General features: G+C 41.3%; 1 protein-coding gene across 1 annotated transcript in view; it reads right to left on the bottom strand.

Moving 5' to 3' along the window:
- Positions 1-1,324: 1,324 nt before the first annotated feature.
- The window catches only part of UBAC2 (UBA domain containing 2), a 115,202-nt gene continuing 94,703 nt past the window's right edge, over positions 1,325-21,823 (bottom strand). The window contains exons 7-9 of the mRNA XM_060233661.1: positions 19,881-20,126; positions 4,589-4,711; positions 1,325-1,949 (exon numbers count right to left, since the gene is read on the bottom strand). Coding sequence (XP_060089644.1) covers positions 1,842-1,949; positions 4,589-4,711; positions 19,881-20,126 — 477 coding nt within the window. The 3' untranslated portion in view covers positions 1,325-1,841. The remainder of the gene's footprint in view (positions 1,950-4,588; positions 4,712-19,880; positions 20,127-21,823) is intronic.

Raw genomic sequence — 21,823 nt, 5'->3', positions numbered from 1 at the left:
TGCACTTTTTGAAGGTAACTTTCCCTTCCATGCGCCCCGGACAAGGGAGGGGGGGGGAAGGGAGAAAAGGGGAAAGAAAGCGCAGAACGGTTTTTTTTTTTTTTTTTTTGGGACGAAAGAGAAGATATAAGAGATAGAAATACGATACCAGTGAAGGAGGAAAGAAGCGGATGAAGTAACAGACGAGCTAAGGAGGAACGCAGCGAGGGAGGTGTTGTCCGGGCGGCGGTAGGAAAGAAACTGAGTGGAAGGGGCGCTCTCCCCCCGCTCCAGGCATGCGCGGTCGCTGCCTGCTCCCCAGAGCGGGAGGAAAGCGCGCCAAAAGACGTTATAAACGAGCTATTGGAGCTCCGAGGAATGGATCCGTTGCCTGCGGCAAGACCCCATGTGTGGGACTGCACAGAGACCACGAAGAAGATTTGCCTGATCCCTTTGCCCTTGGAAATCTTACACATTAAGAAAATGTAGGGAATTCACATCTTGCTTCCACACACTTCTATTCCCACAATTTCTTTTGTTTGGATTATCCTGGGTTGAATCCAAAGTCATGACATCAGCTGGTGGAGGAAATTTTTGCTAATTCTTGTCTCCCACTGTAGACTGCCACCACTACACCCCAAGCTGTTTTGTGTGTCTGTTGTGGACCCTGGTCACGGGCTCCATAGATTCACAGAAGTTCCCAAAGAACGGACAGGAGAGATTTGTGTTCACTTGCGAGGAGAGCTTTAACAACACATCAGAGTTATCAAAGCAGATTCAGGGGTAAGCTCCAATCAGCTGGCCTCAAGACGCATGCACACACACAATGGAGCTTAGTCAACCCTCAACTAGAACTAGGCATCTTATACCCTAAATGCTGACAGCGAGGCCAAAGAATGACTAATCAAGCTATCTCAAACACTAGGAAGAGCCACGCCATCTTGCACCTGGCTTCCAATGCAGGGAAGAAACAACCCAGGCCTTGCAGATAAGGGTCTGCTAACAAGCATGAGAGTGAAAATGTTCCCCTGGATGCTCGTGATGTCCACTCCCAAGAGACTAGTGCAACTAACAAGATGGAGTCACTCGGGCCAATATTGAGTCCCCCTAGAGCCCAAGTATATTCAGAAGCATATGGTCTGTCGTGGGAAGGAAGAGGTTGGAAAGATCCGTTTTGTAAGGAGAGCTCCAGACACGGTCCTTTGGAAACAACTTCAAATTTAAATCATATATGGCTACTTAATATATCCTGCTAATATTCAAGTTACCTTATTATTCCTTCAAAATAGGTAATGGAGTAGAATCTTTTCCCCTATAAACATGAACAGAATCCTTCAAAGAACGATACAGCAGACCACTCTTCCTTTATTGAAATCACATGACCAGGTAGTTCTGAACATTTCTTAAAGCTGTGACGAAACAGATGAAAGAAACGCTGTATTCAAAAATATTTATGATTAGAAAAAACGAATCATAATACAAGAGGAAAGAATCCTGTACGTTTGGCAAAAGGAGCCTCTATCTCCTCCCCACCAAGATTTCCTGTTTTCTCCCATTTCCTAGTTACTAGGAATGGTCACAGACTTCATGCTTTGAAACAACATCCAACTTTCCAAAATAAATATTGAAGCTATAACATGGTGACAGTACTTTTCAAGAGTAACCCGGCCAGTCAGTATCCCCTTTCAGGGGCACACATTTTCAGGGCCATCCATCATTGCTCTTCTGTTGTCTCACACAGGACAAGAGCTTCATCTTCATTACTTAAACCTTCAGGAGTCTTATCCAGCTAGTAGCTGTGGTTCTCCTTTGGGGGCAGCACACTTCAAGTATTGCTTCAAGTTCATCACTGCAGGCATTCATTAGTGCTGGAGCAGAAAGTTGGTAGCTACATTAAGGTCATTATTCGAAGCCCTCAAAGCTTCCAAAGCATCTATCCGGGAAAATCCCATTTCCATGAGCCGTGCAACCTGTCCAAGAAATAAGACAAAGAAATCAAATAAAAAGTCTTCATCTGTTATTCTTACAAGCAGCCAATGTGATACAAGTTTTAGAGCATGAGTCCCCAAGTATTTTCAGCCTGTAGGCAGCTTTGGATTTAGGATATAGGATGTTGGGCTCAGCCACAAAATAGCTATCAGAGGAGGTGGAGCTACACACACCTAAACACATGCAGAGGAAGCGCAAACGCAGAGGACAAGAGGAATAATTTTAGGAAAGAGTAAGAGCAGGGCTTTTTTTGTAGAAAAGGCCCAGCAGGAACTCATTTGCATATCAGGCTACACCTCCTGGTGTCACCATTGTTTCACATAAGGCTTTTTAAAGAAAAAAGCCAGCAGGAACTCATTTGCACGTTAGGCCACACACCCTGACACCAGGCCAGCCGGAACTGCATTCCTGTGCATTCCTGCTCCAAAAAAGCCCTCTGTAAGAGAATAAAACCAACACTGTGACGGCAGCTGCCACCAAAGCAATATTACGTTAATCTGCACATCTAATTAGATTTCCAGTGGGCAATCAAAAGCCTTGCTGGGTAGAAGCCCCATTGGACCCCTCCCACTTTTTGAAAAGATTTGGTGGGTGCCATGGCATCCATGGATACCATGTCGGGGAATCCTGTTTTAGAGAACTGTTCAAGAGGCACAAGACTTCAATCCCTGGTCCAATGCATTCTTTTAATCAACGTGACAAACTATATTATCACAACTGAGTCTGTTCGTCTTATTTATGCAGCTTTTTTGTTGGATGCACTCACAGCCTGAAGGCTCCCTAACAAAGCTTATGAAGTCACACCATGTACTGGAAAAAAAAATCATCCAATACAGTTTTAACATTTGCATGGGCACAAGGACTTCCTCCCATACGCTGCTATTTTCCTGTCTCCCCTTTCCCATGGCAGCCTAAAATGCCTTGTGAACCTGAAGTCCTGTTCCTGACAGTATTTCTGGCTGCCACAGGGGAGAACAAGGCAGTGATGTAGATATCATACCCCGGGGGCACAAGCCTTTGTGCCCTCAAAAATGTATATTCTGGATTTCAGCCATTATGTTTTATATGCTTTCTCGAACACACTGTAATAACTATGTAAGAAATCATAGCACATTAATAAACTCCATGGTTTAATATTAGAAGAACCTGTTAGAAGAGAGCAGGGGTGCCCAAACCTGCTTAACGTAAGAGCCACATAGAATAAATGTCAGATGTTGGAGAGCTGCAAGGAAGGAAGGAAGGAAGATGCGGGAGGGAGAGAGGTGGAAAGAAAACAATTTTAAATGCATTCTCCAAGGTCCTGTCTGGCTTGGCTTGGAAAAGCGATTTAAAGAGAGAAATACCTTCTCCAAGCTGGCCAACAGGGCTAACACTAAGAGAGCCACACATGAGCCACATGTGGCTCCTGAGCCACAGTTTGGCTACCCCTGGTGCAGAGTATTCACATCGATTTTCAAACAACCATGATTACAGGTATTATAATAATGCCTAATTCACACCATTCTTTTCCTCTTGAGATGACTTTTGCAAGAATTACCCTGCTGTCATTTAGCTGAAAGTGTGTTGTAGGAAGGGTGCCAAGGTCTTCCAGGTTTGTGTCTCAGTCTATGTCCTAGCTAGACACCTAACATAGTGATTCCTCATCCACAAGGAGGATTACTACAAGATTCAAGAAATATCACATGACACTCCACAGACAGTTATTTGTGCAAAATTTACTATTTTGCAAGGCGCATGATTGACTCTCCTGTGTAGATTATAAGCCATGTAATGGGCCCATTGAGATCATGGTGTCCTCTCTTTCCCTTTGGCTATCTGCCTCTGAAACTGGAGTTTCAGACAGCCTAAAAGCTTGCTTTGTTCACCTTTATTATGATTACATTATACCTGAAGAGGTTTTGGGGGAAATCAAGCCAGTATGGACAAATCTGAAGTCCCATTCTCAATATGAGTTTTTATTTGCATAGCCTACCATATATGATGATAGCAGATATGGATTTCAAAATTCTGTGTCATATCTTTCACATCAGCAAGGCTGCTGGAGAATTTTAAGAAGAGTACCATCATTCACAGAACGTTTATGTATGGGACTGCATGGTCTGCTTTACTGAGTCCTAATTCACAATGCATAAGGGGTTTCAGCTGCACCACCTCAGCTGCACTATCCTTGTCCCCTGAAGGCTTTAATGTGAGTGTATCTAGCTAGCCATCTGGCCCATATGACTCTGCTAAGATTTAGTCAGCTAGCTTCTGGAGAGCTGACTCAGTGAAGTCTGGCATAGCAGAAGGCTGGAAAATGTAAAGTTATGTCAGTCTGAAGTATGATGTTAAAATTCCGCTGTGCATTCTATCCTTTGTGAGTGTCCATTCCTTGAAGTAGAGGGAACACCGTAAGACCAGTAATGGCTTGCACAAATCGTATTGCTGGTTTCCAGTATTCAGTACCATGATATCCAAGAAGAAAAGGCAAACTTTCCAAGTTCCTGGTTATGTACTACTGACCCAAGCAGGGAACACTGGAAGCTGTAGATGTGCACTAAGAGAATCAGTTATTGCATCAGAAACCACAAAATCTTGGCTTTCTTTAGCCAAGATAACCCCAGAATATGTGAAAGTTCACCTGTTCTTCAGACACTTCAGCTGGAGGCAGCCCCTCATGTTCAGTCTGTTGATTATCATGATAGTTTGCATCGCGTTGACGACGTAAAGGAGGAAAAAGACGGTTCCAGTTAATCATTCCACCCTGTTTTTTTAAAAAAAAACAACAACAAAGGCAAATGACCATTATGGCGGAAGGCAAACTCAATCTCCACTATGCAAAAATAAGACCCTAAAATTTGCAAGAATAAGTGTTTTTAATAGCCCAGTAAGAACTTCTACAGACTCACCCCAGAACAAGATAGGATGTGCTATAGTAAACAACATTTTAAATTGGTGAGGTAGGTAAACACTCTAAGCTACCACTGGAAATCTCTACCCCTCCCAATGAAGGCTGATTCCTACAGTCCAATATTTGATGTGGCTCCTTGGTTCTGGAGGATTGGGCTTTAGTATGAGGTAAATCTTTATTTGCATAGCTTTGATTATGCGGAAAATGTCCTGTTTTCAAGTTTCTCTAGCAAGCAGGATGAGGGAAAGGTTTGCTGTTCATTGTGATACTTGTATCCCACCTTTCTTTCATGGAATTCATGGCAGAATACATAGCCTTCCATCGAGGCAATGACTAGACCCGGTTTAACTTTCAGCGAGGTTGCTGTTATCAGACTATACCATGGGGCCACATTCAACTTAAACAACAGTTTACATAAAATTTATAGGCAAATGGTATAACTAAAATTAATCTGGAAGTTAAAGGTAAACTAAGGCTTATTAGCCCAAGAACTTCCCTGTGCGAGCACTCAGCCATGGAATTGTTAAAGTAGAAAAAAGGTGTCTTTGCCCATGTATAGAATATTTCCCCTACACGCACTATCTGGGGTAGTGATGCTCTGTATTCTTGATGCTTGGAGGGCAACAGTGGAAGAGCTTCTGGAGTTTGGCCTCACTGGTGGACCTCCTGATGGCACCTGGGCTTTTTTTGGCCACTGTGTGACACAGAGCACTGGACTGGATTGGGTTATTGGGCTGATCCAACAGTGCTTCTCTTATGTTCATCAATGAATAACCATAGTCAGCTGAAAATAGTTGAAGGATAATTGTTTCAAAACAATGGATTTTAAGTATATATAAGCCCCCCTAAGGGGGACAGGGGTGGCTAAAAAGAATCACAGTTTTCAAATTTGCAGGTAAAGGCAGGATATAAATCTAAAAATTAAATTAAATTAAATTAAACAAGCATGATTACAGGTAAGGACTTCCGTGACAGAGGAGAATAGGATACAATTTGTGTCAAGATCACCCAAAAACTTTCTTGGTACTATCACTATATGAAATAATCAAAGGAACAGAGGGTTTCAGAGGAAGTGCAGAACACTTTTATGATACCAGTTCCCATGCATCAAACTGAAGATGAGAAAAGCTAGAAGCCTGGAAGTAATATGGGTGTGGGTGTGTGGAGGGAAGAAAAGATCCCTGGCACAGGGGCTCGGCTCCATCTTACCAAATGGACTCAGAACCAAGTTTATGCACAACCATGAGGTAAATAGTTGATGAGAAAGAGGGCTCAAAATGGCAAATAACACACTACCACACCTTGTACCACTCACGCCCACACACTTTCTCTCCAGGGAGTAGAAATGTTTTGTTCCAGTGCAGATATTTGAAGTGCTGATATTTTAAGTTTAACTGCGCATATTTCTAGTGGGGGGTACTTGTCCCCATCAGCACATTGGTGAGAAACTGGATAAAAAATGCCTTTTCCTCTGTTGAGGAACAACTGCTTCACTGGAAACCAGAGAAAAGAACAAAAGGGAAGATGTTATGGTGGAGCGGGGAGTTTTTAAAGAGGGGGATGACTGCTAGCATATTGGAAAGAAAATAAAATAAATTTAGCTTTCCAAATTGCATAGAACATTACTGTCTGTGTGTAAAGTGCCATCAAGTTGCAGCTGACTTATGGCAACTCCAACAAGGGGCTTCAAGACAAGAGAGAAGCAGAGGTGGTTTGCCATTGCCTTCTTCTGCAGAGTCTTCCTTGGTGGTCCCCCTTCCAAGTACTGACCCAGCTTAGCTTGTGAGATCTGACAAGATCAGACTATAGCACCATGCCACCTTGCCTCCCAGAACTCACTGTGTGGGGAAACTAAGCTGAATAAACTGCAATCCTACATACACTTTCCACCATTTGGGAGTCAGTGTGGTATCACAGCTATAGTATTGGACTAGTATTGGGGTTCAAATCCCCACTTTGCCTGGAAGGTCATGGGTGGCCTTGGGTCAGTCACACATTCTCAGTCCAACCTACCACAAGGGTTGTTGTGAGTATAAAATGGAGAAGGGGAGAATGTTGTACGTCATTCTTGGTCCTCATTCGGGAGAAAAGTAGAGCATAAATCAGGGGTGGCCAAACTTGCTTAATGTAAGAGCCATATAGAATATAAACGTCAGATGTTTGAAAGCAGGAAGGAAGGAAGGAAGGAAGGAAGGAAGGAAGGAAGGAAGGAAGGAAGGAAGGAAGGAAGGAAGGAAGGAAAATAGATGGGGAAAGGGGAGGTAGAGGTAAAAAGAAAAGAACTTTAAATGCATTCTCCAAGCTGCCAGCTGGCTTGCCTTGGAGAAGTGATTTAAAGAGAGAAATGCCTTCTCCAAGCTGGCCAATGGGGTGGTGGGACTTCAAGAACCACACAATATGTGTGAAAGAGCCACATGTGGCTCCAGAACCATAGTTTGGCCACTCCTGGCATAAATGAAGTACATAAATGACTAAATTATTTTTTAGTAAGCACTTTGCACACATGAAGCTTAATACTGAATAAATGTGAAAATAATCAAGCAGCAGAAGACAAGAATTGCGTGTTCCAGTATCTTCTCCTCTTCCCTTAAAATGGTTCACCTTTGGAGACCAATTGATTCCAGAACATTAGTGTCTTGGAAGGGGCCTGGAATACTAGGCTCTTTGGAGCAATAAACAGAATTGCTTGCCAGTATCCTCTTTGATTCTTGTGTAAGAATTTAGTTTCATGAATTACTACAGAACCAGAAAAACTTAAAAGGGCTGAAAGACATCTGAAGCATTGTTGGGAAATAAACTTTGCTAGAACAAACTATAGAGCATATTGGAAAGCTTATGAGATGATGGTGACATTTTCTGCTACCATTAAATCAGCTGGATTGTATTCAGCTCAATTATTTAAGGGAATTCAGCATTTGAGGACTCCAAGACTACAATCCCAGAACAACAAGGGGATCTGCCATTAGCTGTGATATTTTTGAGTGTTTCATTGCAAGTAAAATTTTGTAGATACCAGTCAATTTTCTTTCTTTCTACTACTTCATTCTCCCCTTCTCCATTTCATACTCACAACAACCCTTGTGGTGGGTTAGACTGAGAATGTGTGACTGACCCAAGTAGCAGAAAGTAGAAAGAAAGTTTTCTTTCTACTACTTCAGACCAACACAGCTGCTTATTGGGATCTTTGTAGATACCAGTTTGGGACCAGACAAGGTAGAAGGGGTATCTGAAGTATCTAAGGATTGTTTGGTATCCCTGAATGATGTTGGTAAGATCCTCAATGCTGTGAAGGCTATCACATATAGCTGGAATGCCTGTCTGTCCTAGCAGATAAAATCTTGCAAGACAAAGAAACCTTTATTAATGTTTCTTCTTTAATGAGAGTACTTGTTGAAGAAGGGAGTCACCTTATCCTTTATTAAAAGAAGCCTGCTTAGACAAAAAACAGTGGCCGATTACAACCCAGTTCCAAACTTTTCTTTCTTAGGGGAATGAATTAAGAAGGTAGTAGTAAAGATGTTCCAAAGTTTCCTGAATGACTAATCTGCCCATGACTCTTTTTAATCTGACTTCATGTTAAAATATGAAAGACAGATGAACTTGGTTGCTCTTGACGGACGATCTCAGTTTGCAGACTCACAGGGGAAATGCCACAGTATTAATTCTGCTGGATCTCTCAGCTGCCTTTTATACTACAACTGATCACACAACTTTTTTGCAGTGCTTAGAGAATGGTGTAGGGTGATGACATCCAAACATATTTATTTAACTAAGTTGACACTAAATTGACCTTGACACTATTGTAACATATTCTACATGGAACTTCAGCAGAGCAAACTGTAGCTGCTCAAATTCTTACTTGGAGCAAACTGCTATACACATACTACACCTATTCTATGACCATTACACAGCTTGCCTTTTTGTTTTTGAGTTCAAGATGCTGGTTATGGTTATGCTGGCCTTCACAGGCAGAGTGACTAGAAGGACCATCCATTCCAATATGATCCTGCGTGGCAGGCTCTGTTCAGGGCATTTGTCTGTCCACTCCTGCAGTTATATCTGTCACTGCTTGAACCTTTCCAGCGGTGACCTCCACTGTGAGAATTGCCCTGTCCAAATATTTTTTTAAAAAGTACCCATTTAAAATCTAGGCAACAGTGTATCGCAGAACTGTCTAGTGGATTCGGGGCTTTTTTTTTAGCAGGAATGCACAGGAACACAGCTCCGGCTGGCTTGGCATCAGGAATGTGTGTGGCCTAATATGCAAATGAGTTCCTGTTGAGCTTTTTTCCTACCAAAAAAAGCCTCGAGTAGATTCATTGTGTATTTTCTGTGAATGGCTGGTGTTTTACTTGTTTTTAATTGCTGTGAACTTGTATTGTTTTTCAGCTATCTTTGTTTAGCCTCCTTACATAGTTCATGGGATGAAAGGTGTGTTTAACCACACCCACCCACAAACACACATGGACACACATTCACCCACACACCCCATGCAAAAACTACACCACTTTCAGCATGATTTACAGCTTAAAAAACCAAGGGCACCTTGGGACATGAATTTAGTGCCTCAAAAACCACAAGTTATTTGCATGCTTGATAGGGAATTTGCATGCTTCCCTATCACACACATAGAAACATTAAAGATGTATGTATTCAAGCCCTTCTTGTAACACACAAAACATAATATGGTACTCTGACAGGGGGGGGAAATGTATCTGTAAACAAGTTGCCTGAAACTTGGGAAGAAAAGTTCAAGAAGATTTATAAGAGCTTTTATAACCAGAGAAAGATAAAATTCAAATATTTAATCATTTTACAGATATTTTCAGCTACAAGTTAGAACATCGTCGTAGTTTCAACTAAAGCATACCACAAGAGCCAGTGTGGCATAGTGACTAGAATATCAGATAAGGATCTGACAGATCCCCCTAGTCACGGAAGCGTGCTGGGTGAAGTTGGGCCAGTCACACACTCTCAGCCTAATCTACCTTGCAGGGTTGTGAGGATAAAATGGAGGAGGAGAGAATGTTGTAATCTACTTGAGGTCCTTGCTTCAGAGAAAAGTGGGGTATAACTAATAAACAGAAGAATATACGCTCTTTCGGTCGTTTCATCTAAGATTGCCCGTTTCTGTTATGCTGCTCAGTTGGAAAGGAGGAAAATTGAGAATGTAAATCTTGGTTATGAGTTTTAACAATATGTGTAATAGTAGGAGTCAGGAATTTTGTGTAAGAGGTGATGGGTTTGTTTTTATGATTTTGTTTTTGTTTGTATTAAGCTGGTCGGATGACCGTGAATAAAGAACTACTACTACAGAAGAATATAGATTTTGGGGGTATTTCCAGCCTTTGACAAGTGGCTATTTTGGATACTCCTCTTTCCTATCTGCAGGATTTACCTTTTTTCTTTCTGACTATTTAGAAAAAAAAAGACTTTAAAGCCCATTTAAATGCTATAGTATAGCCTCGATGTGAAGCTTCTAAAAATCTCTTCCACTTAGTGATGCTCCACATCGTAGACACAACATTTTAAATCACTTTATCTTGTATATTTCTGCAAGAATATGCATCTTTTACACACCAACAATACCATTACAAAGGATGTGCAGTACAGGTGTACAAACAAATGGGACTGGGAAGTTTTGCATAGTAAAGAAAATATGTAAATAGTAAAGAAAATGCCTGTCACGTGGAGTTTGGCTATATAAATTTATATTTTGTGGGGCCTTGATAAAGCTATCTCCACTGGACTCTTGCTCATGAATTCATATATTTCAGCGTTGTCATTGTGTTAAAACAACACCAGAGAATAACAGATTTACACTGCTGGCATTGGCCCTAAGCTGCTAGACCTCAAGGAGGAGCTGACCTCTCTCCAGCCTTTATCCCACTGAGTCGCTTTCTCTCTGTTACCACCACAGGCCACAAATAGGATTGCGGTCTCACAGCTTGAGCTAGACTCCCATTCTGCATTCCCATTACCTTCTCCATCTTGCTGGACATTTCTCTCCAGGCCATGTGCCTGTGAGAGCCATCTAAGAAGGACTCCCTTGTGCCTCTGCCATGATGACAGACAGAGGGTAGAGCACAAAGAGAAGAAGAATGGTTAACAAACTGTAGGTGCATTTAATCTCTTCCTCTCTGGAACAGAAGCATGGAAATCCTATAAATCAGGCTTCAGAATTGCCTCTCAGGGGGAATAAGCTAGTACAGAAAGGACACAACCTGACACGGGAAAAAATTGCTGTATGTTGGCCCCTCACATAGCTCATCTCATTAACATGTCTCTTATACAGCCCCAGCAGAAGAGATTTCCGGATGGACAGTGCAGTCCTAAGCAGAATTACACCCTTCTGAGTCACGCACAAGGATGATAGTCTATTTAGAACTGCATTATAAGCCTTAAAGGAGTTCTAATTCTAGGGCAGAGTTAATACAATAGTTAACAGAGTTAATAAAATACTTAATAGAGTTAACAAATAGTGTTCTCTTTTAATTGTAAAGATAAATTTAATAAAGTAGTACATTTTGTACCAAGTCAAGTAACAATTAGGGGGGGAGAATCATTCAGAAATATGCTGCCCATATTCATATTCAGAAATATGTCACCCCAGAGTCAGAAATGACTGGTGCTTGCACAAGGGACTACCTTTACCTTTAAAGGAGATAGGCTACTACAAGTAGGGACCCACAAGGACTTGCAGGTCACATCTCATTTCCCCCTCTCCTACTATTTCCTCCTTCCTTTCCCTGGCAGTCCCCATATTTTCTCCTCTTCTCCTGCTTCCTTGTCTTTCTACCCATTATCCAAATTCCTTTATTTGCGCCCCCCATCTTTGTAAGCCACCTTGAAACACAAGGAAAGGTGGGGTATAAATTTTTAAATTAATAAAAACATACATATTAATACATTTGGCTTTCTCTCCTTCCCTCCCCCTGGCAGCCTCTACCCCAGAAAACTATAGCCCAGGCAGTATCACTTCCCTCCTGTATCTCCTTCCCAGCACTATTTCCTTCTTCTGTCCTCCTGACAGCCCACATATCCTCATCTTTCCTTGCTTATTTCTCTACTTGCCACCCACCATGTAATCTATCTTTTATCTACTCAACCATCTTCCACTATATTTATTACTCATTTCCTTCCTTTCTTTATTTTTTACATTTCACATTTTTTTACAAAGCGAACCTACAGCAGCCTACATCATTCCCCACTTCCTGTGAGAAAGGTTAAGCTGAGAGTTTGTGACTGGCCCAAGGTTACCCAGTGAGCTTCCATGGCAGAGTGGGGATCTGAACCTGGGTCTCCCTGATCCTAGTCTGACCACTCTAACTACTACACCGCACATGAGACAGATGCTGTTGAACAGTAGCAAACTGCCAGCCCTGGGTGAGTCATGCAAGTCATGTGGTCAAGTCACCTAATGGTTGCTGCCAAGCAAACAGCCCTGGAAAAGTGTCCTCCCCCTCCTCCTGCTTTTTACTGAGAGAAACCAAGGCTTGAAGACTAGCAATACAGTTCTGGTTGCCTATCAGCCCCCATGGCCACTGACAGGGCAATTATTATTTAAAGCTAAAGGCTTTGCTTTTATTATTTGGGGGTGGGGTGGTTTTGGTTTTTTTTTAAGTTCAGATTTTTCTGCAAACCTGGGGCTGTCCATAGACTTGGCCATGTTGAGCACTAGATATATTGATAAGGCTAGTATTTCGATTTTCATCATTTAAACCAGTATAGTACTTACAGTGTTACCCTATGCATAGAAGTCAATGGACATAGAAAAGTGTAACTCTAGGACGGCACTGTTAATTATATTAAATATGTTTATAGTTGCCCCATAACATATACTGTTCTGCTTGAATGCTATTACCAGATAACAACAAACATAGTAACCTTTGTCTAGGTGCTCTCCTATTTCTTTTAAGGAATTCTGTTAGGGATGTTCTTTCTAAATGCAATTCCCTTTTTCCAGGGGTCATTTTGTAGAAAAATAGGTAGTGGAGCTCATCCAGGGATTGTTATGCAGCTGCACATACTATTCAATGGACAAGGGGTGGAACTCTCAGAAGGAGGAGGTGGAACTCTCAAAAAGGTTCAGAAGCTGTGCTCCTGTGACCTCCCACTGAATCTGAGGCCTGCCTTTTTCTATTCTCTGATTTTATGAGTTGCTTTAGTCAAGTTGTATGAGGCGTACTTCATCATCTTCAAAGCCCAACCCTTCCTGTTTTTTTAGCATCTGCATCACTGAACTGCTACCTTGCATCAACAAGTTGTGGTTTATGTTAATTGCAAGGCCCCTGAAAAACATTTGATTCCTTTTAAAAACTTAGTTTTAATTATTCCCCATGGTGTTTGTGTATCTCAGAGGCAGAGCAGATTTTCCCCCTTGCTTCCTCTCAGACATCTTTTGAAAAGATTCCACTATTTCTATAGGCCTTTGGTTTCCTTCCTGTTGAGCCTATAAGTCCTGTTTCTCAAAAGAGCTTCCTTATTTTTTTTTTAAAAATGATCTATTTTGGTCTACTAGGATTGGATTCTTTTTTTCCTCTGAGTGGTGATTTTTCTACCCTATGCTGTTTCTGAAGGTTTGCGTGTGCAGTTTTGTTATTTGTTCTTGAGCTTTTTAAAGTAATAGCTAATGTAGGTCCCATATATTTAAAGATATATAGCTTCCTCCTAAAATCTGCTTAGCATATGTAAGAGCTTAGAAAAAAGTACTAATAATACATTTTTGGGGGGTGACATGTTTGTGTGTGCATCTTCCATTATTACAATTTTGACTCCTGCAAGTTATTTTTAAAATCCTGTTTCCCCCATTAAATATTATCATATCAATATTTGTATTAATCCACACAAATACATAATGTTCAGTGTTGTAGCAATCAGTCCACCCAGCAATGAAGTTCTTATTGTACCACAGCGTCATCCTATCTTTGTATAGTCTTCCATATCATTTCCCACCCAATGTTGACTGGTATGCCTTTTTTACACAATGCAAACAAAAAAACAGGAGCAGGTCCCCAATACACAGTACAAAAAGGACTAAACAAAAGATATAAACATATATTTGCAGGTTAGTAATAGAATGATGCAAACATTTATCTATTAGGTTAATATAACATACAGAAAAATATAAAAAAGAGGCTCCAAATTATACACTCATTTCAGAGCTTCGTAAGATTTATGCACAAAACTGTGCAGGACATGTGAGAGGTAGATGAGTTCACAGTCCAAGTCTAAAATCTGAACTGGGTGTAAATCTCCTGAGAAAATTTACTTCATATTATGAACTATGGTAGCAGAGTTGCTTACAGTTGTTAGTTTGATGTTCAAATTTATATCTTTGAAGACTTGATCCAGTTTCACTGAAAACACAGATCACCCCATGATTAGGGAAGGCTACAGACCTACCAGTGCTGTCTCTCAGAAATCAGGGATACTCACAACTTGGATTGAGCATGCTAAAAATCTCAGTTCTTTTCCGTTCTATTAGTTCATATGAACATATGAAGCTGCCTTATACTGAATCAGACCCTTGGTCCATCAAAGTCAGTATTATCTTCTCAGACTAGCAGTGGCTCTCTAAGGTCTCAAGCTGAGGTTTTTCACACCTATTTGCCTGGACCCTTTTTTGGAGATGCTGGGGATTGAACCTGCTTCCCAAGCAGATGCTCTACCACTGAGCCACCGTCCCTCCCCCTTCTCTTTTCCCCACTGATGCAGAACAACCAGATTATTTAGAACTATACTTTTGTGCCTCATTTCAAAACTTTGGGTGGCTTCCAGAGATGAGTAAAATTACAACTCATTAGTAAAGATGTGCAAAATCTCAGTTCTTATCACTATCCATAGCTCTGTGTAAATTACACTCAATATATTTAACTCTATTCTTGCTTTTGTCACCGTTTCCTGTATAATTTTGGAAAGAGTTCTGCATGCTTTTCACTCTTATAACACCACCAAAAAATCAACATGAAGAGACTGAATTCATTTCATAGCTGTGCATAAATTACACTCAATATATTAAACTCTATTCTTACTTCTGTCACTCTTTCCTGTATAATTATGGAAAGAATTTTGCATGTTTTTCACTCTTATAACACCACCAAAATATCAAAATTCATTTCAGCACTGTTTGTTTCAGATTTCTGCAATCCTACTGTAATGTTCATTGGATCTCCAATACTGTTGACTGTATTGAGTATCTGCCTTGAGTATCAGTGAGAAAGGCACAGTATGGGTGGAATTCTAGCAGGAGCTCCTTTGCATATTAGGCCACACACCCCTGATGCAGCCAATCCTCCAAGAGCTTACAAGGCTGTTTTTTATAAGCTCCTGGAGGATTGATTACATCAGGGCATAATATGCAAAGGGGCTCCTGATAGAACTCCATCCTTGAGTATAAGTAACACAAATAAGTGAATAAATATCACCTTATACTGTATATTTGGGCTCCTATGTCTACAAAACAAGCCAATTACATTATCAATGAAATAAAATAACTAAGAGCTGAATTGTTTTTGTATAGTGAGATACAAATGCGGTTATTCCCAGAATATTTAGATCAAAAATATCAATTATTATAGTAATGCCAAAAACAAAAATATTTTTTACTTAACCCTTTTAAAATAATTATAGAATATGGAAAATGTAGGAGGAAGTAACTGTGTATCTCAGCGGCAGAGATGTCTCTATATAGCTGGCCTATGACACTCACAAACCCAGGTGGAACAGATTACTTGCAATAGCTGTAGACAGGGAACTTGAGGAATACTACAGTTGGGTTTTTTGGGAAATGAAGCATCCCTCAAGTGGTTCCTGCTTGACAGATGTGCAACAAATCTGTAACAACCATGTATTTAGAGTTAAAAATTAGATGAATGATAACCAAGCACCTTAAATTGCGTGCAATACATTTCTATGTGCTTCAAATCACCTAAAAAACCAAGAAGTTCCCTGCTGGCTCAGACAGAGGGCCCACCTAGACTAGCATCCTGTTTCCAACTGCGACAATCAAGATACATCTGAAAAGCTCTCTCAAGTATAAAGGCAACTCTCTTTGTCCCCCACCCCAGGAACTCAGAAGCAAACTGACACAGAACCCAGAGGTTCCATTTCACTGGGATATTATACAATTTGATTTTATTGTTTGGGCTTTGGGTTCTGACTAGGGTTGTGTAAAAAAAAAATCAGGAAATATACAGGATTGTCAAATTTTTCAGCTCCATTATACCCGATGGGACCTACTGTAGTCTATAACTGAGAATCAAACCGGGGGGGGGGGGGAGAGGGTACTCGGGGGGGAGGCTTTTTTTTTTTTTAGGTAGAGGCACCAAATTTTCAACTTAGCTGCTGGTGCCTCTCCTAAAAAAAATCCCCGAGTTTCAAATAGACTGAACCAAGAGGCCCAATTCTATGGGCCCCAGAAGAAGGTGCCCCATCCTCTATCGTTTTCCACGGAGAAGGAAAAGGTGTTTAAAGAGACATTGTCCCTTTAAATGCCTTCTCCAAACTGTGGTGTGGGTGAGTGAATGCCAAAGGATTTAAAGGTACCATAGCCCATTTTACTCTGAAAAGCATTTAAATGGACTGAGAGCCCTTTATATGCCCTGTAACAGGAGCAGCAGAATCAATCCTAATACCTCCCATGGGAAAAGCAACCCAGGTCAGATTGCCAATTGAAAAGAGTGGGCAAGACAGTAAGCTCCAGCATTAAACTGTGGATGCCCAGAAGCAAATCGCAAATATTTTCAGATTTTTTTCAGGACAGCCATCTTCAGATAGCTGAATCACCAGCACTCTTCATGATTGGCTGAGAAAATACCCGATAAATACAGATATGGATTTTTTTTCCAGCTCAGTTTTTAAAGACTGAAGATGAAGATATTGGATTTATATCCTGCCCTCCACTCCAAATCTCAAGGCAGCTCACAATCTCCTTCATCTTCCTCCCCACAACAGACACCCTGTGAGGTGGGTGGAGCTGAGAGAGCTCTCACAGAAGCTGCCCTTTCAAGGACAGCTCTGCAAGAGCTATGGCTAACCCAAGGCCATTCCAGCAGCTGCAAGTGGAAGAGTGGGGAATCAAACCCGGTTTTCCCAGATAAGAATCCGTGCACTTAACCACTACACCAAACTGGCTCCCAACTCTACACCCCTAGTTCTGACCTGATCAGGGGAAAAGTGGGCATATAAATATTTTAAGCAGAATAAATATCCAGGCTAATATAACCATTGATAAATCCATCCACCATGAATCTGTCTAATCAGATACAGCAGCCTTCAAGTCAGGAGGCACAAGTCCCACAGTTTAATGCTCTAGCTTGCTGTCTGGCCCACTCTCTTCAAGTGGCAACCTGACCTCGGTTGTGTTCCTATGGGAGCTATTAAGCTTGATCCCACTGCTTCTGTCTCTGCCTCCCTGATGGCTCTTTCACACACTTTTATATAGTTCAGGGTTATAAGGGACCAGTCCCTGCTCTACTGCATTGCATCACTTCTGATCTACCAATGTTTACTTCTGCCCTGGGTGCTTAAGACCATGGGGCTGCCACTTCATACCTCTCTAAAACCAAACCAGCTACACCATAGATTCCTATATTCCCAAAACATCCTAGACAGGGGTCATTTTGTAGAAATGTAGGTGGTGGAGCTCATTAGCATAACTCATTGGCATATGCCGCCCCCCCAACAGCCAAAGCAACCCGATGCAAGAAAGGAGAGCCCCAGGTGTGCGAGGCCTGCTTGGGCAGGCTAGAGATCCAGCCAGCCCAAGCAGGCCTCACTCACCTGGGGCTCTCCTTGGCCACCAACCCGCAGTAAAAAGGCCAGCAAGCCACCTGCCACCCACAATCACATAAGAAGTGGAGGAAGCGTGCCACGGGCTTCTCAAGGGGTTAATGAGGGCTGCTGGGGGCGTGGCAAAGCTCCTGGTGGCTGACCACTCTCCTAATCCAGGGATTTTTATGCAGCTGCACCTACTATTCAGTGGACAAGGCAAGTGGGGAGGAAGAGGTGGATCCCTCAGAAAGGTTCAGGAGCTGCGCTCTTGTGAGCTCCTGCTGAATTTAAGGCCTGATCCTAGAAAAGATCTCTTGAGGAAAAAAACTAATATTATTCATATTCAGAACAAGCCGCAGACATGAAGAGAATAATTTCCATACATTGTTCCTATGACTCTTTAGAGTAGTCTTCTTCTTTAATAAGCAAAGCCACACCAAACCCATTTTTCCAACTTTAAATCCTGTGCCCCGCAATGGAAATACAGAAACATTGCCAACTAATATTTTTAATGTATCTAGCTGTAAGATGGAGGAAATGAAGCAAGCAAATCAAGCTCTAGAGTGTTATACATATGCCTTACTAACTCAGAGTCTCATCTACAATTACTGTGATTGTCTCACTTTTCTCTTGAACGTGCTCCTTTGACTTTTGATTCCCAGCAGAAAGAACACCTTTAAGACAGTATGGTTTAAAGGGAAAACATGGGAAACAAAGAGGATGAAAGAACTAGAATGGGAAGCTTCATTTCACCATCCTGAAACCAGCATTTGCAGAAACCGTTGCTCTCACATTTCACACAGACCTGCCTCTCTCGGAAACAATGCTAAGGAAAATGTAGACTGGCGCTGTTCACTGCACACACTTCCCTGTCTGGTTAAGTCAAGAAGATGTGGTTTCTGCCCACAGATACTACCAACTTACTTTTCCTGTATGCTGTACATTGTTAATTACTCTTCTGTGTGTAAGTAATACCAAGATATGACAACAGATCCAGGTGGGCAGCTGTGTTGGTCTGAAGCAGTACAACAAAGGTTGAATTCAGTGGCACCTTTAAGAACAACAACGTTTTATTCAAGGTATAAGCTTCCGTGTGCAAGCACACTTCTTCAGATACTGTGAAATAGAACTTCCTCAACCATTACATATAGGAAGAGAGAGGATGGGGGGGGGGGGTTGTTTAGGGCCAATTAAGCCACCCTGGCCTTGTAAACTACCCTGAGCCTGCTTCGGCCGGGAGGGAGGGGTGTAAACTAAATAAATAAATAAAATAAATAAATAAAATTAGAGTTGAGACAGAAATTAAATATGCTATAAAGTCACCTCCATGCTTGAGAGTAGGTGGATGACAGAGTCTCAATTAATTACTCTCACCATTCGCCAGTTAAGGATACATCAATTTCCAATTTTGACATATTTCCTTCTGTTTCCTCCCCACCCCTCCACCCAACACAGAACCCAAACAAATGGAAACAATGTAGACTAGGCTTATTATTCCTGTCTGACCCCTGAATTTGTTAAACGTCTTCATTATGCTGTATGATAATTTACTGCTCATCCTCCACCTATATGTACAGTCTGGTAATTTCCATTTTTGTTTCTGTCTCTGTCATGAAAGCTTATACCTTGAATAAAACTTTGTTGGTCTTAAAGGTGCCACTGAATTCAAACTTTGTTCAACAGATGACAAATTACTCTAGTATGAGTGCCAGGCATACAGCAAATAGGTTCAGGTGGATAGCTGTGTTACATATGAACATATGAAGCTGCCTTACACTAAATCAGACCCTCAGTCCATCAAAGTCAGTATTTTCTACTCAGACTGGCAGCAGCTCTCCAGGGTCTCAAGCTGAGGTTTTTCATGCCTATTTGCCTAGACCCTTTTTAGTTGGAGATGCCGGGGGTTGAACCTGGGACCTTCTGCTTACCAAGCAGATGCTCTACCACTGAGCCACCGTCCCTCCGTGTTGGTCTGAAGAAGTTTGAGTCCAGTGGTACCATTAAGACCAATCAAGTTTTATCCATGGTATAAGCTTTCATGAGCATGCACACTTCTTTATATACAATAAAATTACGAGTCCATACATATAGGTAGAGGGTGAGCAGTAAATTAGCATACAGCATGATGATGTTTTACTGATAGTAACATCCACATGCAGCTGAAGACAAAATTATATTTTTATAATGGCTCAAGTTCAAACTTAACAAAATAAGAAATTAAACCCTACTGAAAAAAAATTGCTTTTACCTGCTGCTGTCTTTGCCTCCTTATCTGTGCAAACTGAGACATCAAGATTTGCCGATCCAGAAGCTCCATTCTCTGTTGCCTCTGTATGTCCACAGTTGCTCCCATTCCAACTCTGATTTCACTGGATGGCTCCGCAGATGAGAAAATTGGCTCAAGAGTCCAAGCAAACATTCTTGCCATTCCACTGGGCACACAAAGTACACGATACACTTTTAACACACGGCTGCTGTAGCACATTCCAGAAATCTGAAAGCAAAAATAATTGACAATGCTTAATATAAAGCCGGTGGAGAAAGTTTTTAGACAAAACCTGGGAGACATCTTGACTCTTAAAGTATAATCACTTCTTAGTGTGATGGGGATTTTAAGAGTGTTATTTTTAAAGCCAAAGCCAAAATCCCAAGGTATTCATTTAGACAAAAGGGTAGGGAGTATTTTTTTATTCAAGTGCCAAAAAAGCAGGGGTGTGCATGGTGTTAAAAGGGTTGCATTTGGTCAGACACACTTGGAGCAAGCCAAGCCCACAGGGCATTGCCATAATCTCAGAGATTTGTCTCAGACTCAGCTGGTGGCTGTGAGGTCTGGGAGGGGATGACGGGCATAAGCCAGGCCTGTTGTCTTCTCCTGCACTGCTGACTTTAGCAATGCCGCCAGTGCCTTAGATGCCTGGGCTGAGATCTGGTCCTGAGTGCCAACTCAAATGGTCTGGTGAGCCACTGTTGACAGGCATGCCAGGGGTTTCCTAATCCTGGTTTAGATTTTGCTAAAGGATTATTTATACAAAGTCTTGCACACTGTTCAGTGTACACTGCTTTCACCATTTTTATAAAACTTTCCCCCAATCTCTATTTTCCATTACCGCAAACATAAAGTTCCAGTTCAAGTTATCAAAGGCTTTCTCTTCATCCGCAAAGAACAATGCAACTTCTTTTTCTGGATGTCTCTCATAGTATTCTACAATATTTACAACAGTTCTGATATTGCCTCTAATTTGTCTCCTGGAAAGAAATCCTGCTGGTTCTTCTTGAATAAAGTTCATCATGTATTTCTTAAGTCATTCTGCTAGTATTCTTGAATATATTTTGTAATCATTATTTAATAATGAAATTGGTCTACAGTTTTTAACATTCGTGACATCTCTATCCTCTTTTGGAATCAGTGAAATTACTGCTTCCTTCCACATATTTGGTATTATTCCCTCCATTCTTATAGCATTTATCAGTTTTTGAAGTTTCGGTATCAGCACTTCCTTGAAGACTTTATAGAATTTTGCGGTATATCCATCTGGGCCGGGAGCTTTTCCCAACTTCATTGAATTAATTGCTGCTTCAATTTCTATTTTTTCTATTGGTTCATTCAAGACTTTTTCCATATTCTCTGTCAGGGGAGTTATTTTTAGCCTTTGCAGATATTTTTCCATCTTTTTTTTGTTTACTTTAAATCCTTTAAACAATTTGGCATAATATTTAAAGAATTCTCTTTTTATACCTCCTTGATCCACAATCTCTTTCCCACCTACTATGATTTTACTAATGCACATACAATTCAATGGACAAGAAGGTGGAACTCTCAGGAGGAAGAACAGGAATTCTCAGAAAGGTTCAGGAGCTGTGCTCCTGTGATCTCCCACTGAATCCAAGGCCTGCCAAGACAGATGGTAATTTTCTGCCCGCCAAGCTTTTCTCTTTTGCTTGAATCAAGATGATTACAATGCAAATTGGACCTCTGTATCCTGAATTCCTTCTTTGCAACCCCTTTCCACCTTTTGATGGGATATAAGGACTCAGATATCTTAATTCCAACTTCTTTGTCAGATATGACTTGAAATCTTATACTCCTGAAATCCTGTTGGTCTCTAAGCATGGTACTAGAACAGAATCTTGCTGTTCTACTGTGGACCAACTTGGCTACCCTCTGAAATTATAATCATGTGGCTAGTGCGA

This window comes from Heteronotia binoei, chromosome 3 (genome assembly GCF_032191835.1).
Source record: "Heteronotia binoei isolate CCM8104 ecotype False Entrance Well chromosome 3, APGP_CSIRO_Hbin_v1, whole genome shotgun sequence".
Taxonomy (NCBI): Eukaryota; Metazoa; Chordata; class Lepidosauria; order Squamata; family Gekkonidae; genus Heteronotia; species Heteronotia binoei.
Note: the sequence above shows the minus strand (reverse complement) of the source record. Positions and strands in the feature narration are given on the sequence as shown.